The sequence below is a fragment of the Catharus ustulatus genome, chromosome 16 (genome assembly GCF_009819885.2).
Source record: "Catharus ustulatus isolate bCatUst1 chromosome 16, bCatUst1.pri.v2, whole genome shotgun sequence".
In the NCBI taxonomy this organism is placed as follows: domain Eukaryota; kingdom Metazoa; phylum Chordata; class Aves; order Passeriformes; family Turdidae; genus Catharus; species Catharus ustulatus.
The window spans coordinates 15,710,998-15,733,696 of record NC_046236.1 but is presented as its reverse complement, the minus strand read 5'-3'; the positions used below and the strand labels follow the sequence as shown (position 1 = coordinate 15,733,696).

The following is a 22,699-nucleotide window of genomic DNA, read 5'->3' as shown; positions in this document are numbered from 1 at the left end:
ATCCAGAGCTGCTGTGTGCCTGTCCCAGTGTCCCTGCCCTGCCTGTGTCACCAGCTCCCTCCCCTGTCACAGTGTCCCCCAGGGGCTCCAGGGCAGCTGCAGGAAGGGATTGAGGGTCCCTTCCAGCCCAGTTCTGGGATTCTGTGCCTTCCATCAGTGCCAGGCCAGGCCAGGGTGGGGTTGGGGCTGCCCTGAGCAGGGTCCCAGCACACAGAGCCCTGCAGGGGGGGCTCAGGGGGGCTGCACTCAGGGGCTGCTCTCCCCTCTTCCAGGTCATTTAGCTCAGAAACCTTCAACTTGAGTTTTCTGCAGTAACTTCTGGGTTAACATCAGGGTTTCATGCTTGAGTTATGAGTCCCAGTCTCTCTAGGATGTCTGTCTGCACCTCCTGTGCTTGAAAACAAGGCATTTATTTGGATTTTTTGTTGATTCAAGTGATCTAAATTACTTCCTATGTGGAGCAGCTGCTGGACTGCAGTAAGGGATGTCATGGCATGTTGTGAATCAGCTTTCCAAAATCCTGACTACATTTTCAGTTACCTTTTTCTGAGCTGCTGGGGATTTTTCTGGTCTGACAATTCTAGCTGCCAGGGCAGACCAGAGACTGCATTTGTGGTCCTTGGCTTGAACAAAATTCTCTCAGAAGAGGCAAAGCCCATGACATGTCCTGTTTACACAGGAGAGAGGTTTAACCTGCACTTGGTGTAAATAACTTGTCAGACTCCTTTTGACACCATCCACATCCCTGTTCTTCTCCAAGTCACAGGTGCTGTTCCCTGGTGGATGATTTAGGTGCTAAATCATTTTGCTGAGTGTTTTGATGTGAAAATCCAGAGTAGCTCTCCAGGGGCATTGAGGAATCAGATCCTAAATCACAGTCCCTCCTTCAGGAAGAAGTGGGTGCAGTTGCTGTGTGCAGGGTGTGCAGGAGGAGCAGTGGGAGCTGCTCAGCTGGGCTCAGCTGGGCTCAGCTCTCAGCCCTGTGTGCCCACAGCTCTGGCCAGGAGCCCTCGTTGATCTTTGCTTTCCCTTCTCTAAGGCAGTGCCCAGGAATTGCCGTGTGAATGAGCGAACAGCTGCTAAACTCGCTGTTCCTTTTTGTGCAGACTCTAATTCCAGTATTCCAGAACCACTTGCAACCCCTCCTCCAGAGCTTCCTGCAGAGGCAGCGGGCAGAGAGCTGCACAACCACGTCCTGCTGGACATGGACACCGACACGGAGAGCACGGCGCTGTGACCGCCCTGCCTCCCCTCCCGGCACAACCAGACCTACAGGGAACAGCTTCTTCTGGCAGCCTGCCACAGCTGCCCACAGCTGTCCACAGCTGGCACCTCAGCCTCGTGGGCTCACTCATCTCCAGCCTGGCTGAGCTTGGAGGAGACCTCTCCAAAAACCCAGCCCAAGCTCCGCTGGCGCCCGCTGAAGAAGTTGAATGATCTGGGTCTGCACAACGGTTTCACACTCTTGGCTGGAAGGAGGGAAGGAATTCCTGCAGGAGCTGGCCTGGGAGGCATGGTCAGTGCTGGTACAGTGGTGTCAGCAGGAATGCCAGCAGGATCAGCAGCAGAACATTAGTTATTTAAGTGCATGTCTGTATAGGGCAGTAATCCCTCTCAGCACCCCCGAGGCTCTCTGTAGTTCTTAGCCCGTTCCAGGAGCTGCTCCAAGCCCCCCTCAAGCCCTGAACCAAACCCCTGCCCCAGTGCTGGTGGTGACTGCTGGTTCTCAGTCACCCTGTGGAACTGTGGATGCACCCAGTGCCTTGAAGGACTGTTCCTGTCTCTTTAATCATTTCATTGCTACTTAGGATCAGTACTTACCCTGATTTCATAGTTATTTGTATTAACCTGCTTTGTTCATGTGCAACTGGCAACTGTTTGACCAGGAAACCTGGAAATGGGGTTTGTGCTTTTGTTGAAAACGGTTGAGTTTTGAAAGAACTTTGAAACAGCTGTTTGGGTTCAGCAGTTGAGTGAACATTTATAAAATTAAAGATTGTTTTTTGTCAACTTAAGGCATCTTTATTCTAGTTTTGTTGCTTCCACTGGGTCCTGAAGGTCAGAGTGATCCCCTGGACTGTGTAGCTTGGTTTTATCTTGAGGACTTCAGTGGGAGCACTGTGGGAATTCCTCTGTCACCCCAGCCCTGTAACAAATCCTTGTAACTCTAAATCCAGTTTGATGAGGCACAGACTCCAGTCCTGGGACTGATTCTGCTGTTTGTCCCCCAGGCTGTGCAGTGCCTCTCTCCCCCAGGGTTTCACATGCTCAGGAGGGATCCCCAAGCTCCAGCTCCCTTTTTGTTATTTAACAAAGATATTTTCTGCAGCTTTCCAGCTGTTCCTGCAGTCAGTGCCTGCACACCCAGCTCTGGGTGAGGTTTGCTGGGACCCTGCAGGATTTAATGAGTTCTGGGAACCTCTGCCCTGGCACTGGTGCTGGCTTGGGCTGCTTTAGGTCCTTCAGGTGCCTTTTGGGGCAGGGTTGGGACAGGTTCCACACTCTCTGCTGGTGTTGGTGTTGGCATTGCAGTGCCAAGGCTGGTAACTCAGGCCATCAGCACTCACTGCTCAGGGAAGGAGCTGAAGGGGTCCCTGGGGTCACTCAGGGCCAGAGGAGCTGAACTAAAGGGGACCCAAGTGCTCACAGCTGGTTATAGAGGCATAAATAGGAAGAGAATCCAGGCTTCCTGAATTCCAGGCAGTGCTCTAAGGCCAAAGAGCAAAATTAAATATTTAAAATAACCAAACCAACCTTCCTCAGCTGGTTGGTGCCAGGTGGGGTCTGACAGTGCCAGGCCCCCATTAGAAACAAGGAAAATATTATGCCTTTAAAATGTCTTAAATAAAGAAATAAAATGTAGAAAGCATTAAGAATTACATTAACCCTCTGCTACTCATTAATATTTACACCAATTAGGATTAGTTGTTGCTCTGGGGGCTGGCTATGCAAAGTAAGCCCAGAGGAAGATGCCAGCACACACACACAGCAGCAGGTTGATGTTCAGGACGTGTTTCACCAGGGGTTTTTCCTCCAGGGAAGCCACAGGTGGGGGCTCAGCTTTGGGCAGGGGCTCTGCAGCCTCCTGCCTGTGCTCCATCCCACACAGCCACAGCAGGGTGCTCAGCAGCTTGGAGCTGCCCTTGGCCTCAGCTGCACCTGGAACGAGCAGGGAGGGAGGGAGGGTGAGCCAGAGGTGCCAGGAGAGCTCCTGGTGTGGGGCAGCAGCACCAAAGTGCTCTCTGCCTCCTCCAACAACAGACAAATGAACTACACAAATAAAAATGTAAAAAATAAATTAATAACACAAAAATATTCCTAACTCAATAAACTCGTAATGCCTCAAATCATCAAAACAAAAACACTGCCTATAAATAAACACAAAACCAAACACTCAATCTAACCATGAACAGTATTTCTCAAATTATCCATAGCTATAAAACATATGCTACCATCAAACAAACCAAACAAAAAAACTCCTCTAATATAAACAACAATAATCCAAATATAAATATAAAAAACTTTAAAAATTATCTACATCTCCATACTCGGAGCTCTGAGCTCAGGTTCTGCTCTTGCAGCATCTCAAGCCATGGTAATGATAAACCAGACTTAGAACCCACAACAAACCAAACCCAAAACCCAGGACAAACCAAACCTAAAAGCCATGTCAAACCAAATCTAAACCCCACGATAAACCAAACCTAAAACCTGCAATAAACCAAACCTAAAATCCATGATAAACCAAACCTAAAACCCAGGACAAACCAAATCTAAACCCCATGATAAACCAAACCTAAAATCTGCAATAAACCAAACCTAAAATCTGCCATAAACCAAACCTAAAATCTGCCATAAACCAAACCTAAAATCTGCCATAAACCAAACCTAAAACCTGCCATAAACCAAACCTAAAATCTGCCATAAACCAAACCTAAAACCTGCCATAAACCAAACCTAAAACCTGCCATAAACCAAACCTAAAACCTGCCATAAACCAAACCTAAAACCCACCATAAACCAAACCTAAAACCCACCATAAACCAAACCTAAAACCCGCCATAAACCAAACCTAAAACCTGCCATAAACCAAACCTAAAACCCACGACAAACCAAACCTAAAACCTGCCATAAACCAAACCTAAAACCCACGACAAACCAAATCTAAACCCCACAATAAACCCAACCTAAAACCCTTGATAAACCAAACCTAAACCCCACCATGAACCAAACCTAAAACCTGTGACAAAACAAACCTAAAATCTGCAATAAACCAAACCTAAAACCCACCATAAACCAAACCTAAAACCCTTTTTCTTCAATTCCACAACTCTTTGAGCACACCCTGAAGCTCCAGAAGTGCAGAGGAAGGAGCTCTGACACTCCTTTCCTGCAGGATCTGGGGGCTGTGGGGTCACTCTCACCTTTGGCTCCATCAGAAGGGGTTTCAGCAGCGGGGCTCAGCTCCAGCTGCAGCGTGGCCGTGTCCTTGGCTGGCAGCTCCTGCTTGGGGACAGGATCCCCTCGGGTGAACCAGGTGAGCCTGCTGACCTGGGGGCAGCAACAGTGCTGGTGAGGAAACTGCTGTGATGGGAGCTGCAGGAAAATCACCCTGCTGGGCTGGGAGCTGCAGGAAAATCACCCTGCTGGGCTGGGAGCTGCAGGAAAATCACCCTGCTGGGCTGGGGGCTGCAGGAAAATCACCCTGCTGGGCTGGGAGCTGCAAGAAAATCACCCTGCTGGGCTGGGAGCTGCAGGAAAATCACCCTGCTGGGCTGGGGGCTGCAGGAAAATCACCCTGCTGGGCTGGGAGCTGCAGGAAAATCACCCTGCTGGGCTGGGAGCTGCAGGGAAATCACCCTGCTGAGCTGGGAGCTGCAGGAAAATCACCCTGCTGGGCTGGGAGCTGCAGGAAAATCACCCTGCTGGGATGGGAGCTGCGGGAAAATCACCCTGCTGGGATGGGAGCTGCAGGAAAATCACCCTGCTGGGCTGGGAGCTGCAGGAAAATCACCCTGCTGGGATGGGAGCTGCAGGAAAATCACCCTGCTGGGCTGGGAGCTGCAGGGAAATCACCCTGCTGGGCTGGGGGCTGCAGGAAAATCACCCTGCTGTGATGGGAGCTGCAGGAAAATCACCCTGCAGGGCTGGGAGCTGCAGGAAAATCACCCTGCTGGGATGGGAGCTGCAGGAAAATCACCCTGCTGGGCTGGGAGCTGCAGGAAAATCACCCTGCTGGGCTGGGAGCTGCAGGAAAATCACCCTGCTGTGATGGGAGCTGCAGGGAAAATCATCCTGCTGGGCTGGGCAGCAGCTCTGGGGGTTCTGGGATGCTGCAGCTCCTTGTCCTGCACCCAGCAGGATGGGGCTGTAAGGTCTGTGCTCAGTGTGGGACCCAGCCTGGCACAGACTGACAGCAAAATGAACAGAAATTGTGGCCAGGGAGGGCTGGCTGGAAGTGGGGGAGCTGAGAGAAGAGACAAGTGGGGAATAGGGGATTTTCCTTCAAATATCTAAAATATCATCATGGGGGGATGTTCTCAATGGCAGTGTGGATAGAGAGGGATGAGCAGCACACAAAGCTGGCAGGGTTCAGGTTGGAGATGAGGAAAAGCTGTTACAGAGAGGGCTCTGATCACACCCCTCCAGGCATCTCTGAGCTCAGGGCCAGCCCTGGCTCACAGCAAAGGAAGGGAGAGCCCTGAACCCCCTGCCCTGCTCTGCTCTCAGAGCCCCCCTGAGCCTCACACCAGCACAGCCCCTGGAAGTCAAACCTGCTCAGAGTGGAGGTGCTCCCTGGGCTGGGTTTGTCTTTTCTGACAGGAAAATTGTTTCCTCACTAAATTACTAAGAGAGTCGGTAAAGATGACCCAGAAGCTGGAATTTCTCGGAAAATAGAGGGAAAAATGCTAATTTGTCATGGATGAAACACATGCTGGAACTTATCAACAGCTCTTGGCAGAATCTACTGCTGACCAGGGTGGGATTTATGGGCCCCAAACCAGAAACAGCAGCAAAAGGGCTGGAGCAGAGGAGGGCTCAGTGCTACAGGTGTGACCAGAAATCCAGAGTGAGCAGAGCCTTGCACTGAGCAGGGCATTTCACTGAGCAGAGCCTTGCACTGAGCAGAGCCTTGACCTGAGCAGAGCCTGGCGCCTCCAGCTCATTTCTGCCTGGGAGGAGCAACCTGGGGAATCCTGGAAAGTGTTTAGGGCAGAGGGAACACGGGGATCAGAGGGAACAGGGGGTCACGGGGATCAGAGGGTCACAAGGACAGGGGGATCACAGGGAACAGGGCACAGGGGGGTCATGGGCACAAGGACAGGGGGGTCAGGGGCACAGGGGGGTCACAGGGAGCAGGAGGGGTCACAGGGAAAAGCACAGGGTGGTCACAGGGAACAGAGGGCACAAGCACAGGGGGGTCACAGGGAAAAGCACAGGGGGGTCACAGGCACAAGCACAGGGGGTCAGGGGGTCACAGGGAGCAGGGAGGGTCACAGGGGGGTCATAGGGAACAGGGGGGTCACAAGCACAGGGGGTCACAGGCACAAGGAGCAGGGGGCACAAGCACAAGGGGGTCACGGGAACAGGGGGGTCACAGGGACAAGCACAGGGGGTCAGGGGGAGCAGGGAGGGTCACAGGGGGGTCACGGGCACAAGGGGTCACAAGCACAAGGAGCAGGGGGGTCAGGGGCACAGACACAAGCACAGGGGGTCACGGGCACAGGGGGGTCACAGGCACAAGCACAGAGGGGTCATGGGCACAGGGGGTCAGGGGCACAGGGGGGTGACCAGCACAAGGAGCAGGGGGGTCACAGGCACAAGGGGGTCACAGGGACAAGCACAGGGGGGTCACCAGCACAAGGATCAGGAGGTCATGGGCACAAGGATTAGGGGGTCACAGGCACAAGGAGGAGGGGGCACAAGCACAAGGGGGTCACGGGAACAGGGGGGTCACGGGAACAAGCACAGGGGGTCAGGGGGTCACAGGGAGCAGGGAGGGTCACAGGGGGGTCATAGGGAACAGGGGGGTCACAAGCACAGGGGGTCACAGGCACAAGGAGCAGGGGGTTAGAGGCACAAGGAGCAGGGGGGTCACAGGCACAAGGGGGGTCACAGGGAGCAGGGGGCACAAGCACAAGGGGGTCACAGGGACAAGCACAGGGGGGTCACAAGGAGCAGGAGGTCAGGGGCACAAGGATCAGGGGGTCACAGGCACAAGCAGCAGGGGGGTCAGGGGCACAGACACAAGCACAAGGGAGTCATGGGCACAGGGGGGTCACAAGCACAGGGGGGTCACAAGCACAGGGGGTCACAGGGACAAGCACAGGGGGTCAGGGGCACAAGGATCACAGGGTCACAGGCACAGGGGGTCACAGGCACAAGGGGGTCACAGGGACAAGCACAGAGGGGTCACAGGCACAAGGAGGTCACACACCATTTGGGGGGCCGGGGGCTCGGTGGCCAGGCTGACCAGCAGCACGGTGAGGGTGGTGGTGGCCCCCAGCAGCATGGAGAAGTAGAGGTAGTGCATGTACTTGAGCACGGCGGGCCGGCTGTCGGGCTCTCCGCAGCGCGGCTCGGGGAAGACGAAATCCAGCACCAGGCGCAGCACCCCCAGCAGCAGCCCCAGCAGCAGCCCCCAGAAGGCTCCCTAGAGGGAAGGAAGGAGGGAATTGGGGCTGAGGGCTCCCAGGCACGCTGCAGGGCTGTTTCCACACCTGCAGGGCCGGCACCTTCTCGTTGGCTCTCCTCCAGAAGCAGCCCAGGATGAACACCATGGCCACGGGCGGCTGCAGGTAGGAGCTGATGGACTGGATGTAGATGAAGAGCTGCCCTCCCTGGCCAGCCTGCACCAGGGGGATCCACAGGATGGACACCACGGTGAGCAGCAGCACGAACACCCTGCAGTGACAAAGAACCCTCAGGTGAGCCCCTGTTCCCACCAGCCAAGGCTGTCCCACAGCCCTGCAGCTCCTCTGCAGCCCTGCCCGAGCCTGTGCAGGGTGGTGTCACCTCAGCAGCTGTGCCCAGATGTGTGTCTGGCACCTGGCTCTGATCCAGCTCATCCCAGTTCTCCCCACCTGCCCACGATCATCAGCTCCCACTCGGAGCAGCGGGGCCGGAGGTGCTTCCACAGGTCCATGGTGAAGATGGTGCTGGAGCTGTTGAAGATGGAGGTCAGGGAGGACATGAGGGCTGCGATCATCACTGACATCATCAGGCCCCTGAGTCCTGGCAACAAGGACAGGCAGAGCCACCCTGAGGATCCCTCCGTGGCAGGATGGCCCCGAGCTCTTCTCTGGGCTGGAACAGACTTAAAACCGGTTTTAGCCCCGGTGATGGTGTTTGTCCCACACAGACCCCACTAAATGACAGATCCAGGTGATCTTCCTCTCTGAAATTCCCTCCCAACACCTGTGGCTGCCTCATGCCAGCCCCAGCAGGGCCAGGACCTCACCAGGCTCTTACCCACAGGCAGGAGCTCCAACACCAGCTTGGGATAAGCGATATCAGAGCAGCCAGAGGGGTTGCCACAGATCTTTCTGCAGATTTCCGGGTCTGCACAAGCCACCAGATCTGAAACAGGAGAGGGGAGTGAGAGGCAGCATTGCCAGCCACAGCACACCAGTGCTGAATGGTGGAAACTGCTTTCTAAGGGGAATTCTGCAGAGCTTGGGGGGATTCCAGCAGTGACACAGGGGTGGCTGGGGCTGCCCTGGGAGGTTCTGCATCCTCCAGCTCCTCACTGGAATAAAATTGCTTCACGTGTTGGGCGTTTGATGCATTGGAACCTCTTGATTTACTCAGGAAAGGCTTCTCCAGCTGGGAGGAGTTGGCACAGGCAGAGGGGGAACAGAGATCTCTCCCTCAGCACTTACCTGGGAACAGAACCCGGCTGATCATGCCTGGCATTACCATCATAAAGAGGGGCAAAATCTTCAAGTAGGAGGTCATCAAGGAGCCTCCTTTGGCGTGGGAGAGGTTTTTGGCAGCGAGGGACCTCTGAACAATGACCTAGGAATGAAGGAATGGGTTTGGTTGGCTGCCAGCAGCAGGAGCTGGCTGGGATGGAGCCACCCCGACTTTGATCTCCACTGAACTCTGGAGGTCTCAGAGGGTGATCACAGAGCTCTGGGGTTGTTGCTTTGGATCCTGGCTCCTTTCAGGAGCACAGGCACTGCCCTGAGCCTGGCAGGACACTGTGCTGCAGGGCCTGACCCTCACCTACCCCTGCCCAGGATTTTCCTTTCCTCCTGCACTGGGGAATTCCCTGAGCCTGTGGAGGAGCCTGGCCAAGGAGCAGGACAGAGCCTGAGACGGGCAGAGCTAAATAAGAGAGCAAGGAAGCACGGCTGGAGCAGCAGGAGGGGTTTTAGGGTTCAGGTCTCTGCCTCTGAGGGGTCACTGGGAGAGATGGGAGCCAGAAGAATTTCACAGGTGGTTCAGGAGGAATTAAAGGATTAAGTTAAAAAGCAAACAAACAAAAGACTTCTTTATAGACTGGGATTAACACACGAACACATTCTTACCCCTTTTTCCACGCAGATGATTACTATGTGCATATCAGGTTTTCCTTCTTTAGCACTTAACCCTCTGATATTACTGATGGTAAAACAAGATTTTACTGATTTTTTTTTACTGAGAAAATCAGTCCAGGTGAGGTCACAACCCCCAGGCTGACAACTGGATTAAACCAAGCACAGGAAGAGGCTGAGACCCACCTGATCTGTGCACCAGTACCACAGGGATGGGATGGTCATTCCCACCAAGACTCCTGGCCAGGGCAGGTCGGAGCTCACAGGGTCTCGGAAAATGTGGAAAGCGTCTTCCCTGGGCAGGCCACAGCTGCTGTTCTCCCTGCGGGTGCTGGGAATGGCATCAAAGTATTTGGCCTGTAAACCTTCAAGGCCACCAACTTCAATAAAACCTGGAATGGGGCATGAGAAGCTGTTACTGCACCCCCAGGTCAGGACTCTGAGTCCAGTCTGGGGTCACTGTGGGTGATGCTCCACAAGGGATTTCCTCCAAAATCAGCAGCTCCTGGTTCTCACACCGGGCTGGGGAGGAGCAGGCACTGCAGGAGCTGTGCAATCACAGGATCCTGGCGTGGTTTGGGGTGGAAGGACCTTAAAGGTCACCCAGTGCCATGGCAGGGACACCTCCCACTGTCCCAGCCTAGCCTTGGACACTGCAGGGATCCAGGGGCAGCCCCAGCTGCTCTGGGCTGTGCCCACCCTGCCAGGGAAGGATTTCTCCCCGATATTTAACTTGATGAGGGTTCTGTCACCCCCAGGAGAACACTCACTGAAGACCATGAGGGACAGGGCCCCGACGAGCATGATGAGGGTCTGCAGGGCATCGGTGTAGATCACAGCTGCCAGGCCACCTGGGAGGGCAGAGAGCACAGAGTGGTGAGCTGGGCTCGTTCTGTCCCTGCACTTCACGCTTTGCACAGGTTCTGCCCAGCAGCACAGACTGAGCTGAGCCTGGGGAGCTCTGTCCGTGCTGGGGGGAGCTGTGGCCAATGACACTTTGGAATTCCTCAGGATTTGAGTCATCATGAGTCACCATTTTGTCACTGTAAGCCAAAACCAGAAGTAATTCTACGGGAAATACATGGAAAAGCTCTAAAAGCCCGAGCTGAAAAAGGAGAAAAAAAAAAGGGGTTGGGATTTGACATCACTGGGGTGAGCAGTGGGAAAGGAATAACCTTTATTTGTTTGGGATTTCTGGGTGGCTGTTTTCCATCTGGCCACTCCTAAGCCCTGAAAGGGCATCCAAGCCTGGAGTCTTTCCGCATTACACGGCTCATTGTGGTGCAAATCCCTCACACCTCCGGAGAGCTCCGGGAAAGGGGAAAATGTGCCCTGGAAACGCCTTGCCAGAGCTTCTCCTCGAGGCAGAGCTGGCTGCACCCACCTGGGGTGGCCTCTGAGCAGGGCTCACTCACTCTCACCTGGCAATTATTTCTGAAAAGGTGAGTTTGGAACTGCTTCCCCACCCAATATCCCTACTCACAGCAAACCAGGCTGCTGGGAGGCAGGACACCGTGCATGGCATGAAAGATGGGATGGTTTGGGTTGGAAGGGACCTTAAAGCCCACCCAGTGCCACCCCTGCCATGGCAGAGACACCTCCCAGTGTCCCAGGGAGCTCCAAACCCCAATGTCCTGGGATGGGACACTTGGGTGTCTCAGTGACTGGGCAGGGCATGGGCAGGGTCAGGGGAAGGGGCAGGGGCAGGGACAGGGTCAGTGACAGGGTCTGGGGCAGGGTCAGTGCAGAGCAGTGACAGGGTCTGGGGCAGGGTCAGGGTCAATGACAGGGTCAGGGTCAATGACAGGGTCAGGGACAGTGACAGGGTCAGGGACAGTGACAGGGCCAGCCCCGGTGTGTCCCCAGCACGCACCAGCCACGGTGTACACGGCAGTGATGGCCAGCAGCCCGGCCACAGCGATGTACAGGTCCCAGTGCAGAGCCTGCTGGATGAACAGAGCCCCGGCGTACATGTCCACCTGCAGGACAGCACAGGAGAGCAGGGTGACAGCACAGTGACAGCACAGTGACACCCTGCAGGACAGCACAGGAGAGCACGGTGACAGCAGGGTGACAGCAGAGTGACACCCTGCAGGACAGTGACAGCCCCACCCAGCCCCTCCCAGTGTGCACCCCCTTACTGGGACCAGCCTGCTCTGGACACAGCCCCCCAGTCCCCCCCAGTCCATCCCCCTGCAGCCCCAGCTGGGCCAGCACCATCCTTGAGCCAGTTCACTGTGGTCACAGCGGTGACAGCAGGGGTGACAGGGCTGTCACAGGACAGGGGACACTGAGTTTCTCTTTGCAAGCCCCAGGGTGGGGGAGCTGGGCAGGGACTGGGGAATCTGCCCTGCAAACCTCCCCCTCCCCAGCTCCTGGGCTGCCACAGCCCCTGCTCCCAGGGAATTGTCCCTGCCGCAGGGGACAGGGTGACCAGCAGGAAAAGTGTCCCCAGGGCTGGGCCCTGCCCTGCCCAACCAGCTCTGCAGCTACGTGAAAATGCAGCGGGTTCAGAGAGCTCCAGGACAGCTCCAGGGGGGACAGGGATGTGTAAAACACCTGGGTGTAAAACAGTCAGATGTAAAACACTCAGGTGTAAAACACTCGGGTGTAAATCCTGAGCACAGGAGCTCAGGTCCCCTCCAATGTCACTGTAACCCAGGGGAGCTGAGCCTTCCCCATCGCTGCCATCTGAACCCTGGGGCTGCATCCATTTCCTCCAGCCCTGGAGTGGGTTGGGATGGCAGGGACATCAAATCCCATCCCATTCCCACCCCTGGCATGGCAGGGACATCAAATCCCGTCCCATTCCCACCCCTGCCATGGCAGGGACAATTCCACTGTCCCAGGCTGCTCCAAGCCCTGCCCAGCCTGGCCTGGGACATTCCCAGGGATCCAGCCACACACCCTGTGCCTCACATCCCTCTCACAATTCCTGCCCATCCATCCCTGCCCTGCAGCTCTGGGATCCCATCCCCTGTGTCCTGGCACTCCAAGCCTTTGGCAGAAGTTTGGGGAGGTTGAGGCAGGGTCAGACCCCACGTCCCACCCTGCCCTGCACAGGAACATCCAGCAGGGATCTGTCTGTTTGTCTGTCCGTGTTTTCACGGGTCTGTGCCCGGGCTGGCAGTTAATGAACAGCCACCCAGCTGTTGTGCAAGGCTTGATTCAGTTATTTATTCTAACAGGTGCAATAAAGGAATGAGGATTTTTCTTCTAACCCCGTCCCAGCTCCTCCATCCTGCCGTGACAGCCCCTGGTGTCTGCACAGACAATAAATGTGCAAAGGGGAGAAACTGGGGAGCTGCCAGGGGTGTGCAAAACCCAACAACCACCACATCCACCCTCAGAGCCCCTGCACACTGACACGAGCTTTCCCTCCTGCTCTAACAAACATCCAGGTGCTAACTGAGCAAAAAACAGAAGCTACTCAAACAAAAAACCAAAGCAGTCTCTGTTCCTTGGGAGTTTTGATCACAAACCCTTCTGTGCTCATGCAAGAAGAGCCACTCACATTTCCAAAATGAATTAAATCCAATCCATTCCCCCTTTTTTTTTTTCTCTACTTACAGATATTTTGGTGAAGATGTAGATGAACAAGTAGAGAATGGCCAGGAATATCTGAATTCTTTTACCTCCAAAACGTCTCTGCAAATACTCGGGCATGGTTGTGACCTGTGGAGAGACAGAGGAGGGAAGGGGGACAGTCCCTGGGTCATTCCAGGCTGGGATTTGGCTCTGATGATGATGCCTTATATTTTAACTTTGATATTTTTTGGGTTCTGTACTGCATTAGTGTAGACCTCTGAACTCCATATCAAGTTCTCCTCACAGTCACATGAAACAATTATTTTCCAGCTTCAGCCCCAAAAAGTGCAAATAGGGAATTGAGGAGAGAATCTGGGAGGGTGGGACTGCAGAGCCTGGAGCTGGAATTGGACAATGAACCCCAAAACTGATAAAAGTGTGAGAACTCGTGACTCAGAGTCCATCCTGGGTGTAGCCCTGGCCAGGCTCTGGCACTGCCCAAGGTGAATCCTGGGAAGGGTTTTAATTAATCCCAGCTTTACTCCTTTAGCTCTGTCCCAGCTCAGGGCCGGGATCCCGCAGCAGCCCGGGCACACAGCCCGCACCTACCCCCGAGGCGATGTAGATGGGCAGGAAGAGCCAGGCCAGCACCAAGACACAGAACATCCCCTGCGAAGGGAAGGGAGGGTCAGAGCAGGGGATGGGATTGGGAATGGGATGGGAGTGGGGATGGGATAACGGGGTTGGGATAGGGATGGCAGGGTTGGGATGGGATAACGGGATTGGGATGGGGGGGTTGGGATGGGGATAATGAGGTTGGGATGGGATAATGGGGTTGGGATGGGATAACGGGGTTGGGATGGGGATGGCGGGGTCGGGACGGGGATAACGGGGTCGGGACGGGGATAACGGGGTCGGGATGGGGATGGGATGGCGGGGTCGGGATGGGGATGGGGATGGCGGGGTCGGGATGAGGATGGCGGGGTCGGGATGAGGATGGCGGGGTCGGGATGGGGAGAGCGGGGTCGGGATGGGATGGGATGGGGATGGCGGGGCTGGGATGGGATAACGGGGTCGGGATGGGATGGGGATACAGGGTGCCAGCAGCAGGATGTGGATCCCGAGCTCCGGAGCTCCGGCGCTGCCCTGGTTTCCCCGCAGGGCAGGGCAGGCTCCAGCCGGGAATGCCGCACTCACATTCCACTCGTAGGCTGTGGCAGCGATGCCCGAGGCAGCTCCCGAGCCTGCCAGGCCGATGAAGTGCCCGCTGCCCACGTTGCTGGCAAACAGGGATGCGCCCACCTGGGGAAAGGCAGAAATCAGCTCTGGCCCTGGAACATTGTTCTCAGCTGTTCCCCCACATGTGAAATCCTTGTCAGCCTCTATTATCTTCTTTTCCCCCCAGGTTCAGTGACCTTGGCACCTCTCTCCAGCCTCTTTCACCATTCACTGCCAATTTTTTCGGGACCATCCTGACTCCAAAGCAGCCAGGCTCTTGTGGGTGGGCACAGAAGGGGGAACAGGAGGAAATGTTGGATTCTGGCATCAGCACCCACTGAGGGACCAGCCCAGCCCAGAGGAGACCCCAGCCAGCACAGGCTGTGACTCCCAGGGGAATTCTGGAAATCTCCAGAATCTCCAGGTTTGGTGATCCATTGGGCTGGGCCTCACCTTGCACTCTCAAATCTGGGGAATAAAAGCCAATGTGAAGCTGGCAAAACACAAACTTCTGTTTATTCCCGTTTGGAGAAGCGTTTGCCAGCATGGGCAGGGCAGCCCTGGGTACTCACAGGCCACCAGACCATCTGTCCCCCGGCGAGGAAATAGCCCTTGACCGTGCTGCGCTGCGTCTTCCACATGGACTGCGGGCACAGAGAGGGGACAGGCTCAGGGCTGCACCCCGGGGCTCCAGCAGGGACCCTGAGCTGTCCCCTGAGGGATCTTTGCTGTTTGGAAATGCTGGATGTGCCCTGAGCTGCATGCAGAGCTCTCCATGCTGGAGTTCCTGGTGGGATGTTCTGTGTGACAGCAAACGGGTCAGGGAGGAAGGGAAGCGGCTTTGGACATGAGCTGTGGGATCCCTGGGGTTTAGGAGTGCTCAGGAGGAGTGCTGGGCATTGCTCATGGGCTCCCCTTCCCCAGAGATGATCCATGCAGCACCCTGGGAGTTGTGCACCCATCCAAAGGGAGCGGCTGCTCCCCTCTGCTGTCACAAAGGATGTCCTTCTGCCTTAATTATACACAGACAATGCTAAAAATGTAAGGAATCTGCTGTCAGGACCCCTGTGGACAAGCACAGGTGATTTATAGGACAGCAATTCCTTCCTGGATGAACAAAACATCATTGTTAGCCTCTTCCTCAGCAGGGCTCTCAAAAGCTTGGCCAGCCCTCCCCAGGGACACTGGGGACACTTCCCAAGCTGAGACCCGTGAGCTCCCCCTCCACCTGCTGAGCCCAGTGAAAAGCAGCTCAATTCCATTTAAAGCACACGAGAAGTTTTTAAGTCTGCTCACCCAGAGCCCCACGGCGAGGACAAAGAGGAAATAGAGAACCAGCACGGCGATGTCCACGGGCTCCAGCCCCTGCTGGGGGAACACATCCCACGAGGGGGTCACAGAGGCTGGGGGCAGGCTGGTGGCATCCATGGCTTCCTGGGAGGGCTGAGCACCCCTGTGTGCTGGTGCATATACCTGTGGAAGGATGGGGAATGGCCAGGGACAGCCCAGCCAGCTGGGCACTGCTCCTGGAGGGCTCCAGGCTGCTGGGGAGCCCTGGGGAAGGCTCCTGAGGAGCCCTGGGGAAGGCTCCTGGCTCTGTGCTCTCCCCTCCTCCACGACTCCCTTGCTGTGGTGGGGAGGTGCTGCCAGCAGGCAGGCTGGGGGAAAGGTGAGATTTTCTACCCAGTGAGAAATGGGGGCATTAGAGAGAAGGTGGGAACAGCTGGGACAGGCAGAGGGAAGGGGCAGAGCTGGGGCTGCAGCCTGGGGGTGCCAGGGACTGGCCCCAGTGAGGAGCTGCTGGCACAAACGTGTCCCCCACAGGCCAGCAGAATGTGATGGCACATGGATAGCCCCAGCAGGGCTGGCATTTTCCTCCTCTGCCTCCTGAGCAGAGCACTTGGGTCTCCCCCAGCCAGGGACAGTTGCCCCTGCTCCTTATCAAGAACAGAGACTGTCACCAAGGAATATAAAAACCCCTTTTCTCCTCCAGAAACACCTGATGGTGAGGTGTGGCATCACTGCAGCATCCCTGCAAGGGCTCCCTGGAGCTGCCCCTTGGCAGGAGGGCAGGACAAAACCCAGACAGGGAGGTTGGGTGGGTTGGAATTAATGCAGCTCCTTCCCACGTTCTCCTTCCCTCAGCTCAGCCACACTTCGAGAGCAGGACAGGAGGTGAGGGGCAGCTGAGGCCACCTCAGGCAGTGCCTGGCTCAGCTGTGGTCCCTAGAGAACCCTCAGAGCTGCACAGAGCAGGTTTGGGATGTTCCTCTTACCCTGCTCAGCCGAGGACGGTCCCGAGAGGAGCAGCACAGCCTGGCACGGCCCCGCTGTCACACACCTGTGCCAGGTGCCTGCTGCTCCCTGTCCTGCCCGTCTGGCCGGCTCCTGTGGCCCCTGCTGCCCTTAGAAGGGGACACTTATAGGGCTGGCCCTGCCGTGAGGTGTGGCGAGGTGCAGGGACACAGGCACGGACACAAGCGGTCGGACGAGTTCTTCCTCCGAGCTGCGGGGGCAGCCCCGATCCCACGGCTTTCACACCACCTCTGTGCGGTTGTGGAGCTCCAGCTGAGCCTGACCCAGTCCCACGGCTTTCACAACATCTCTGTGCAGGTGTGGAGCTGTACCTGAGCCTGTCCCTGTCCCACGGCTTTCACAACACCTCTGTGCGGGTGTGGAGCTGCAGCTGAGCCTGACCCTGTCCCACGGCTTTCACACCACCTCTGTGCAGGTGTGGAGCTGTACCTGACCCTGTCCCTGTCCCACGGCTTTCACAACACCTCCGTGCAGGTGTGGAGCTCCAGCTGAGCCTAACTCTGTCCCACGGCTTTCACAACACCTCTGTGCAGGTGTGGAGCTCCAGCCGAGCCTGACCCTGTCCCACGGCTTTCACAACACCTCTGTGCAGGTGTGGAGCTGTACCTGAGCCTGACCCTGTCCCACGGCTCACAACACCTCTGTGCAGGTGTGGAGCTGTACCTGAGCCTGACCCTGTCCCACAGCTCACAACATCTCTGTGCGGGTGTGGAGCTGTACCTGAGCCTGACCCTGTCCCATGGCTCACAACACCTCTGTGCGGGTGTGGAGCTGTACCTGAGCCTGACCCTGTCCCACGGCTTTCACAACATCTCTGTGCGGGTGTGGAGCTCCAGCTGAGCCTGACCCTGTCCCACGGCTCACAACACCTCTGTGCAGGTGTGGAGCTCCAGCTGAGCCTGACCCAGTCCCACGGCTTTCACACCACCTCTGTGCAGGTGTGGAGCTCCAGCTGAGCCTGACCCAGTCCCACGGCTCTCACACCACCTCTGTGCAGGTGTGGAGCTGTACCTGAGCCTGACCCTGTCCCACGGCTTTCACACCACCTCTGTGCAGGTGTGGAGCTGCACCTGAGCCTGCCCTCAGCTCACCTGGCCTGGGGACTCACCCCGAGTGTGACAGCCCCTGCTGGCACCGCGGGGATGAGCCAGGCTGGAGGGGCTGGGATGGCAAAGCCTGCCCCGTGTCCTGCAGCACCGCTGGGCTCATCATTTCCCCAGAAATCAGGAGTTCCAGTGGAGGAACCATCCCAGCACCTCCTTCCCACAGCTGGGAGCTCTCTGTGACCCTACAGCTCCAGCCCAACACAGAGAGAGCCGTGGGGTGCTTGAGGGCAGGGGTGCCAGCACCAGGCTGGGGCTGGGGACACTCAGGATCTCAGCACAGCCTTTTCCATGATTTACAATCCCCCTGGATCCCTCCTGGCCGGGATGCAGGGCACTGAGGACCAGACCGCTGCTATCTCACCTCTTAAAGGGATGATGTGTCTTGGCTGCTGCCGAGTTTGTGTTGGCACGCTGAACCCCGAACTCGGAAAGGACAAACAGGGTTTGGTATGTCAGCCTGGGGGAGCTGCTGACCCTGCTCCCACACCTCCGACTTCCCCTGGCACCGCTGCTCCTTCCCAGCCCGGGACACTTCCCTCGGCAGGGCCCAGGGGCAGGGCCACGGGATCGGGGAATCGGGGAATCATCGGGGAATCATCGGGGAATCACAGGGCCACGGGATCACAGGATCAGGGAATTACAGGATTACAGAATAACAGGATCAGGGAATCATAGGGGAATCACAGGACCAGGGAATCATCAGGGAATCATCAGGGAATCATCAGGGAATCATCAGGGAATCATCAGGGAATCACAGGATTACAGAATCACAGGATCAAAGGATCGGGGAATCTCCTGCGCTGGGAGGGACCCGCAGGGATCACCCGGGTCTGGCCGGGGTCACAGCGTGGGACAGGGACCGGCACAGTGTCTGTCTGTCTGTCCTGAAGGTGTGCAGGCTGCACTGTCTGTCTGTCCGTCTGTCCCGAAGCTGTGCGGGCTCTGCAGTGTCTGTCTGTCCCTCCCGAAGGTGTACGGGCTGCACTGTCTGTCTGTCAGTCTGTCTGTCCCCCCGAAGGTGTGCAGGCTGCAGTGTCTGTCAGTCTGTCTGTCCCTCCCGAAGATGTGCAGGCTCTGCACTGTCTGTCTGTCCCTCCCGAAGGTGTGCGGGCTCTGCAGTGTCTGTCTGTCTGTCCCTCCCGAAGGTGTGCGGGCTCTGCAGTGTCTGTCTGTCCCTCCCGAAGGTGTGCGGGCTCTGCAGTGTCTGTCTGTCCCTCCCGAAGGTGTGCGGGCTCTGCAGTGTCTGTCTGTCTGTCCCGAAGCTGTGCGGGCTCAGCAGTGTCTGTCAGTCTGTCTGTCCCTCCCGAAGGTGTGCGGGCTCTGCACTGTCTGTCTGTCAGTCTGTCTGTCCCTCCCAAGGTGTGCGGGCTCTGCAGTGTCTGTCTGTCCCGAAGCTGTGCGGGCTCTGCAGTGTCTGTCTGTCAGTCTGTCTGTCCCTCCCGAAGCCGTGCGGGCTCTGCAGTGTCTGTCTGTCTGTCTGTCCCGAAGCTGTGCGGGCTCTGCAGTGTCTGTCAGTCTGTCTGTCCCTCCCGAAAGCTCTGCACCCCCGCCGTGCCCCGCAGAGCGAGGGCAGCTCCGGACCCTGCCCTGCCCTGCCCGGGCCATCCCCGCTGTGCCGCAGGTGCCGCTCCGGGACAGGAAAACGCCGCAAATTCCCCCAGATCCCAACTCCGCCGTGGCCCAGTGGAAATTTTGCCCGTTTTGTGCATTCAGCTCACAGCCCGCTGTCCCCCGGTGCCTGGCACAGGCGGCGGCGCTTTCCTCGCCAGAGATTGTGAGGAAGGAACATCCGTGGCATGGGAATGAAGCCGCCGGAGCCGGCCGGGTATCAGCAGCGCCGGGGGCGCACGTGGCTCTCCAGCACCCCGGCGCTTCCAAACCCCTCCTCGAGGGGCTTTCCAAAGCATCCCCAGCTCCATCCACCTCCTCCAGCCGCCACGGCTCGCCGGGCAGAGCCCCGAACCCGCCGGAGCTCCCGACTCGAGGTAGAAGCTGAAAGGGAACTTACTGCGCTCAGCTGGGTCTTATTCTGCTCCCCGCGCCGGGCACCAGCAGGGCTCTGCCAACTGACAGGCAGCTTAAATATTGCCAGAGAATCGGGGTTTGCCAGCGGAGCTGTTAACAGGGTCACAAGGAATGAGAAGGAATATTTATAGTCAAAGTTAAACTAATTGACCGAAGTTACTCTTTTGGTCTCCCGTGGCTCTGGTGAGCAGTGCATTATTTTCACTATCAGGGCTCCCGGGTCAAACTCCACGGAGTGCCATTCTCTTAAGCAATCTGTGCGGCGATACAAGGGACACAGAACAATAAAAAATCCGGGCTGATGTCCTCTGGAGCTGACAGCCCGTGGCACAGGGAGGAGCTGACAGCCAGCCCTGTCTCCGTGTTTGTGCCTGAGCCTCGCAGAGCGCAGGATCCATCCGTGGGCTGGGATTTGTAACTCACTGCTCAGGCTGGAGGTTAATCCCAGAGCCGAGTCCCTCTCTGGGAACGGGGCTGGAGCTTTGTCTTCAGCATCACCTGTCTGAAAACCCTGACAGACCATCAGGGCCAAAACACACAGAGAGGGATGCTGAACAGGGACCTCACAGCACAGGGAGGGACAGGAGGCAGCTCATAAATCCCTGAATTGGGGTGCACAGACCCCCAGCAGCACCACTGAGCAGCCCTTGCTGGGGGCAGTGGATGGACAATGGGCACTGTGATCTCACAGCCTAATTCGTGTCCCAGCCTGGAGGTTACCAGCAGGGATTTTGCTGTAGGTGCTGCTGAGCATGAGTTTTAACCTGCCAGGGGCAGGGTTCACTGGGATATTGGGAACAAATTCTTCCCTGGAAGGGTGGGGAGGCACAGAGTCCCCACAGAAGCTGTGGCTGTGCCATCCCTGCAAGTGTCCAAGGCCAGGCTGGATGGGGCTTGGAACAACCTGGGACAGTGGAAGATGTCCCTGCCCATGGCAGGGTAAGGGTTGGATGATGTTCAAAGTCCCTTGCAGTGCAAACTTGATGATTCCATGGAAAACCCAGTGTCTGTATTTCATCTCATTGTTTCCCAGTCACAGCTCTTTGAATCTTGCAATTGGAGATGTGTTAATGTGCTCTGCTATGATTTGGAAACCCCAAATCTTCCTAAAGGTGAATCCTCAAGGACTGCAAATGCAGCTCCAGGTCTTGGTGCCACCTTCCCCCCAATTTACAGCCCCTCCAGCCTGAAGCTGAGATCTTTCTGTGTCCCTTTGGCACCTTTAACAGCACCTGGAGAACAATTACAGACGGTGACCCTTCAAACCACAATCAGGGAACTCAGAGGGAGGGTTCCCCTGGGGTTCCACTTGGCCTTGGAGGTGCCTGATACAAATGTGATCCACCCTGAGTGTGCTCAAGCTGCTCATTTCCTCTCTCAGATCTTTTTTCCTCTGTCTCTTGCAGGAGAGAATGAAATCCCTAAACCATCTGAGGTTTGGGATGCAGTGTGGGATTTTCAGGGATCCCATTTCCTGGTGTGTCAGAGGATGGGAGTGGAGCAGGAGCAGCCAGGGCTGCATTCCCTGCACTGCCTCAGCTGCTCTTTCCTTCCCTGGGAGGATGATCCCATGGTCAGGGCTGATGCAGGAAATCTGTGTGATGCTCAAAGGTGCAGGAATTACCTCACGCCTGTAAAAAAGCTACCAGAGCCCAGGGGAGCAGGAGTGTGCAGGGAATGGTGTGGAGAGGAGTGTGGGACGTGCTGAATGCAGCTCTGGGACATCATTCCCTGCTGGGAACGGGCCCAGCCCAGGCTGTGGAGCTGTGACAGCCACACTGAGCCGCTCCCTGGGGCTGCTGCATGGGGCAGGAGGAGTCTGAGCACTTCAGATGGAATTTCAGGAGCGCTGGAGGTCACCTAATCCAGCCTGGCGCTCCCTGGAGCGCATCCCTGGGATCCTGCAGGTGCTCAGGGCTGCAGGGAGGGACAGGCACGTGCCCAGCCAGGGACACTGGTGGCTCTGCACGGAGCTGGCCCAGCCTGCCGGGACCCAGCTGAGCCACAGCACCTGATGGGAGCTGCTCCCCGTCTGCTCCGAGCGTCACGGCACAGAAATCGCCCCGGGACACAAACTCAGCCTCAGCCAAGAATTCTTCTTCAGAGGGAAACAATTCACTGGTTCATACAGTTCACCAAATGTTTTCTTCTGAAGGCTGGAGTTAAAAATCCGTACTATTTTAAGAATTTGCTGCTCATTTTGGTGCCTCCAGCCTGGATGCTGTGGTGCAGGAAGGTTCTTCATGCCAGCCCCAGCCCAGCCAGGTGGGACCCTGCAGCTGCTGGGGGTCAATAGGAACAGATGTGCCAGATGCAGAATTCCTCACACCATCACCAGCAGCAGTTCTGGACAGAAGACAGAGGGCTGTGCAGGCAGGAGGCAGAAGGCAGTAGCTTTATTTTAGGAATAGCACATAGGCATTGGGTAGAGACTGAACTGTGAATATACATCGTCCCATTATCAAATCATATCACCAGAAGTTCTGGCTCTGAAAATATTCACATAAAAATACCAAAGGGATTGGAGTTCTAACTATTTCAGAAAGTTACAACATGTAGCAAAATCTATGTACAGCATCTTCTGTCAGACAGTTTCAAAAGAACCTCTGGTAGTTTAAATATTGGATATATTTAAAAAAAAAAAGAAAAAAAAAAACCCAACGGAATGCAGTGTGCAACATTCAAAAGGGAAAGAGGAGCAGAGGGAGCGTGGCCCTGCCCTGGACCTCTGGGAACACAAGGCTACCACTACCTGGCACTTAAAGCTGTATAAACGGAGAACACTTGTGAAAATATACTTCACTTTCTACAGCGGGGTTTAAAAAAATACCAAAACCCGGAGATTGGAGGGTCGTAAGGTCTGCCATGAATAATGCACCGGTCGGTGATGGTGTCCCCCAGCGGAGGCTGCGGGACGAGCCCTGGCTCTGGCGTTGGCTGAGCAGGGACCTGCGGTTTGCTCCAGGG

The 22,699-nt window shown here is 56.3% G+C and overlaps 2 protein-coding genes across 9 annotated transcripts in view; one reads left to right on the top strand and one right to left on the bottom strand.

The window, feature by feature from the left end:
• The window catches only part of ARHGAP17 (Rho GTPase activating protein 17), a 43,386-nt gene extending 41,371 nt beyond the window's left edge, over positions 1–2,015 (top strand). For 4 of the 8 annotated variants that reach the window (XM_033073797.1, XM_033073790.1, XM_033073789.1 and 1 more), the window contains one exon: positions 1,107–2,015. In XM_033073797.1, the coding sequence (XP_032929688.1) occupies positions 1,107–1,237 (131 nt within the window). In that variant the 3' untranslated portion in view covers positions 1,238–2,015. Of the gene's footprint in view, positions 1–1,039 lie in introns of all 8 variants that reach the window. The other 4 variants (XM_033073796.1, XM_033073794.1, XM_033073791.1 and 1 more) reach the window with 3 other exon arrangements.
• On the bottom strand, positions 1,997–21,208 carry SLC5A11 (solute carrier family 5 member 11). The gene is made up of 16 exons (XM_033073798.2): positions 19,716–21,208; positions 15,582–15,758; positions 14,858–14,929; positions 14,265–14,369; positions 13,677–13,736; positions 13,110–13,214; positions 11,413–11,518; positions 10,310–10,390; positions 9,726–9,931; positions 8,883–9,018; positions 8,473–8,580; positions 8,085–8,235; positions 7,737–7,905; positions 7,439–7,654; positions 4,425–4,551; positions 1,997–3,159 (listed from the first exon to the last, which is right to left on the bottom strand). The coding sequence occupies exons 2-16, from the start codon at positions 15,711–15,713 to the stop codon at positions 2,945–2,947; spliced, it is 1,989 nt and encodes a 662-aa protein (XP_032929689.1). The 5' UTR covers positions 15,714–15,758; positions 19,716–21,208; the 3' UTR covers positions 1,997–2,944.
• Positions 21,209–22,699: the final 1,491 nt, after the last annotated feature.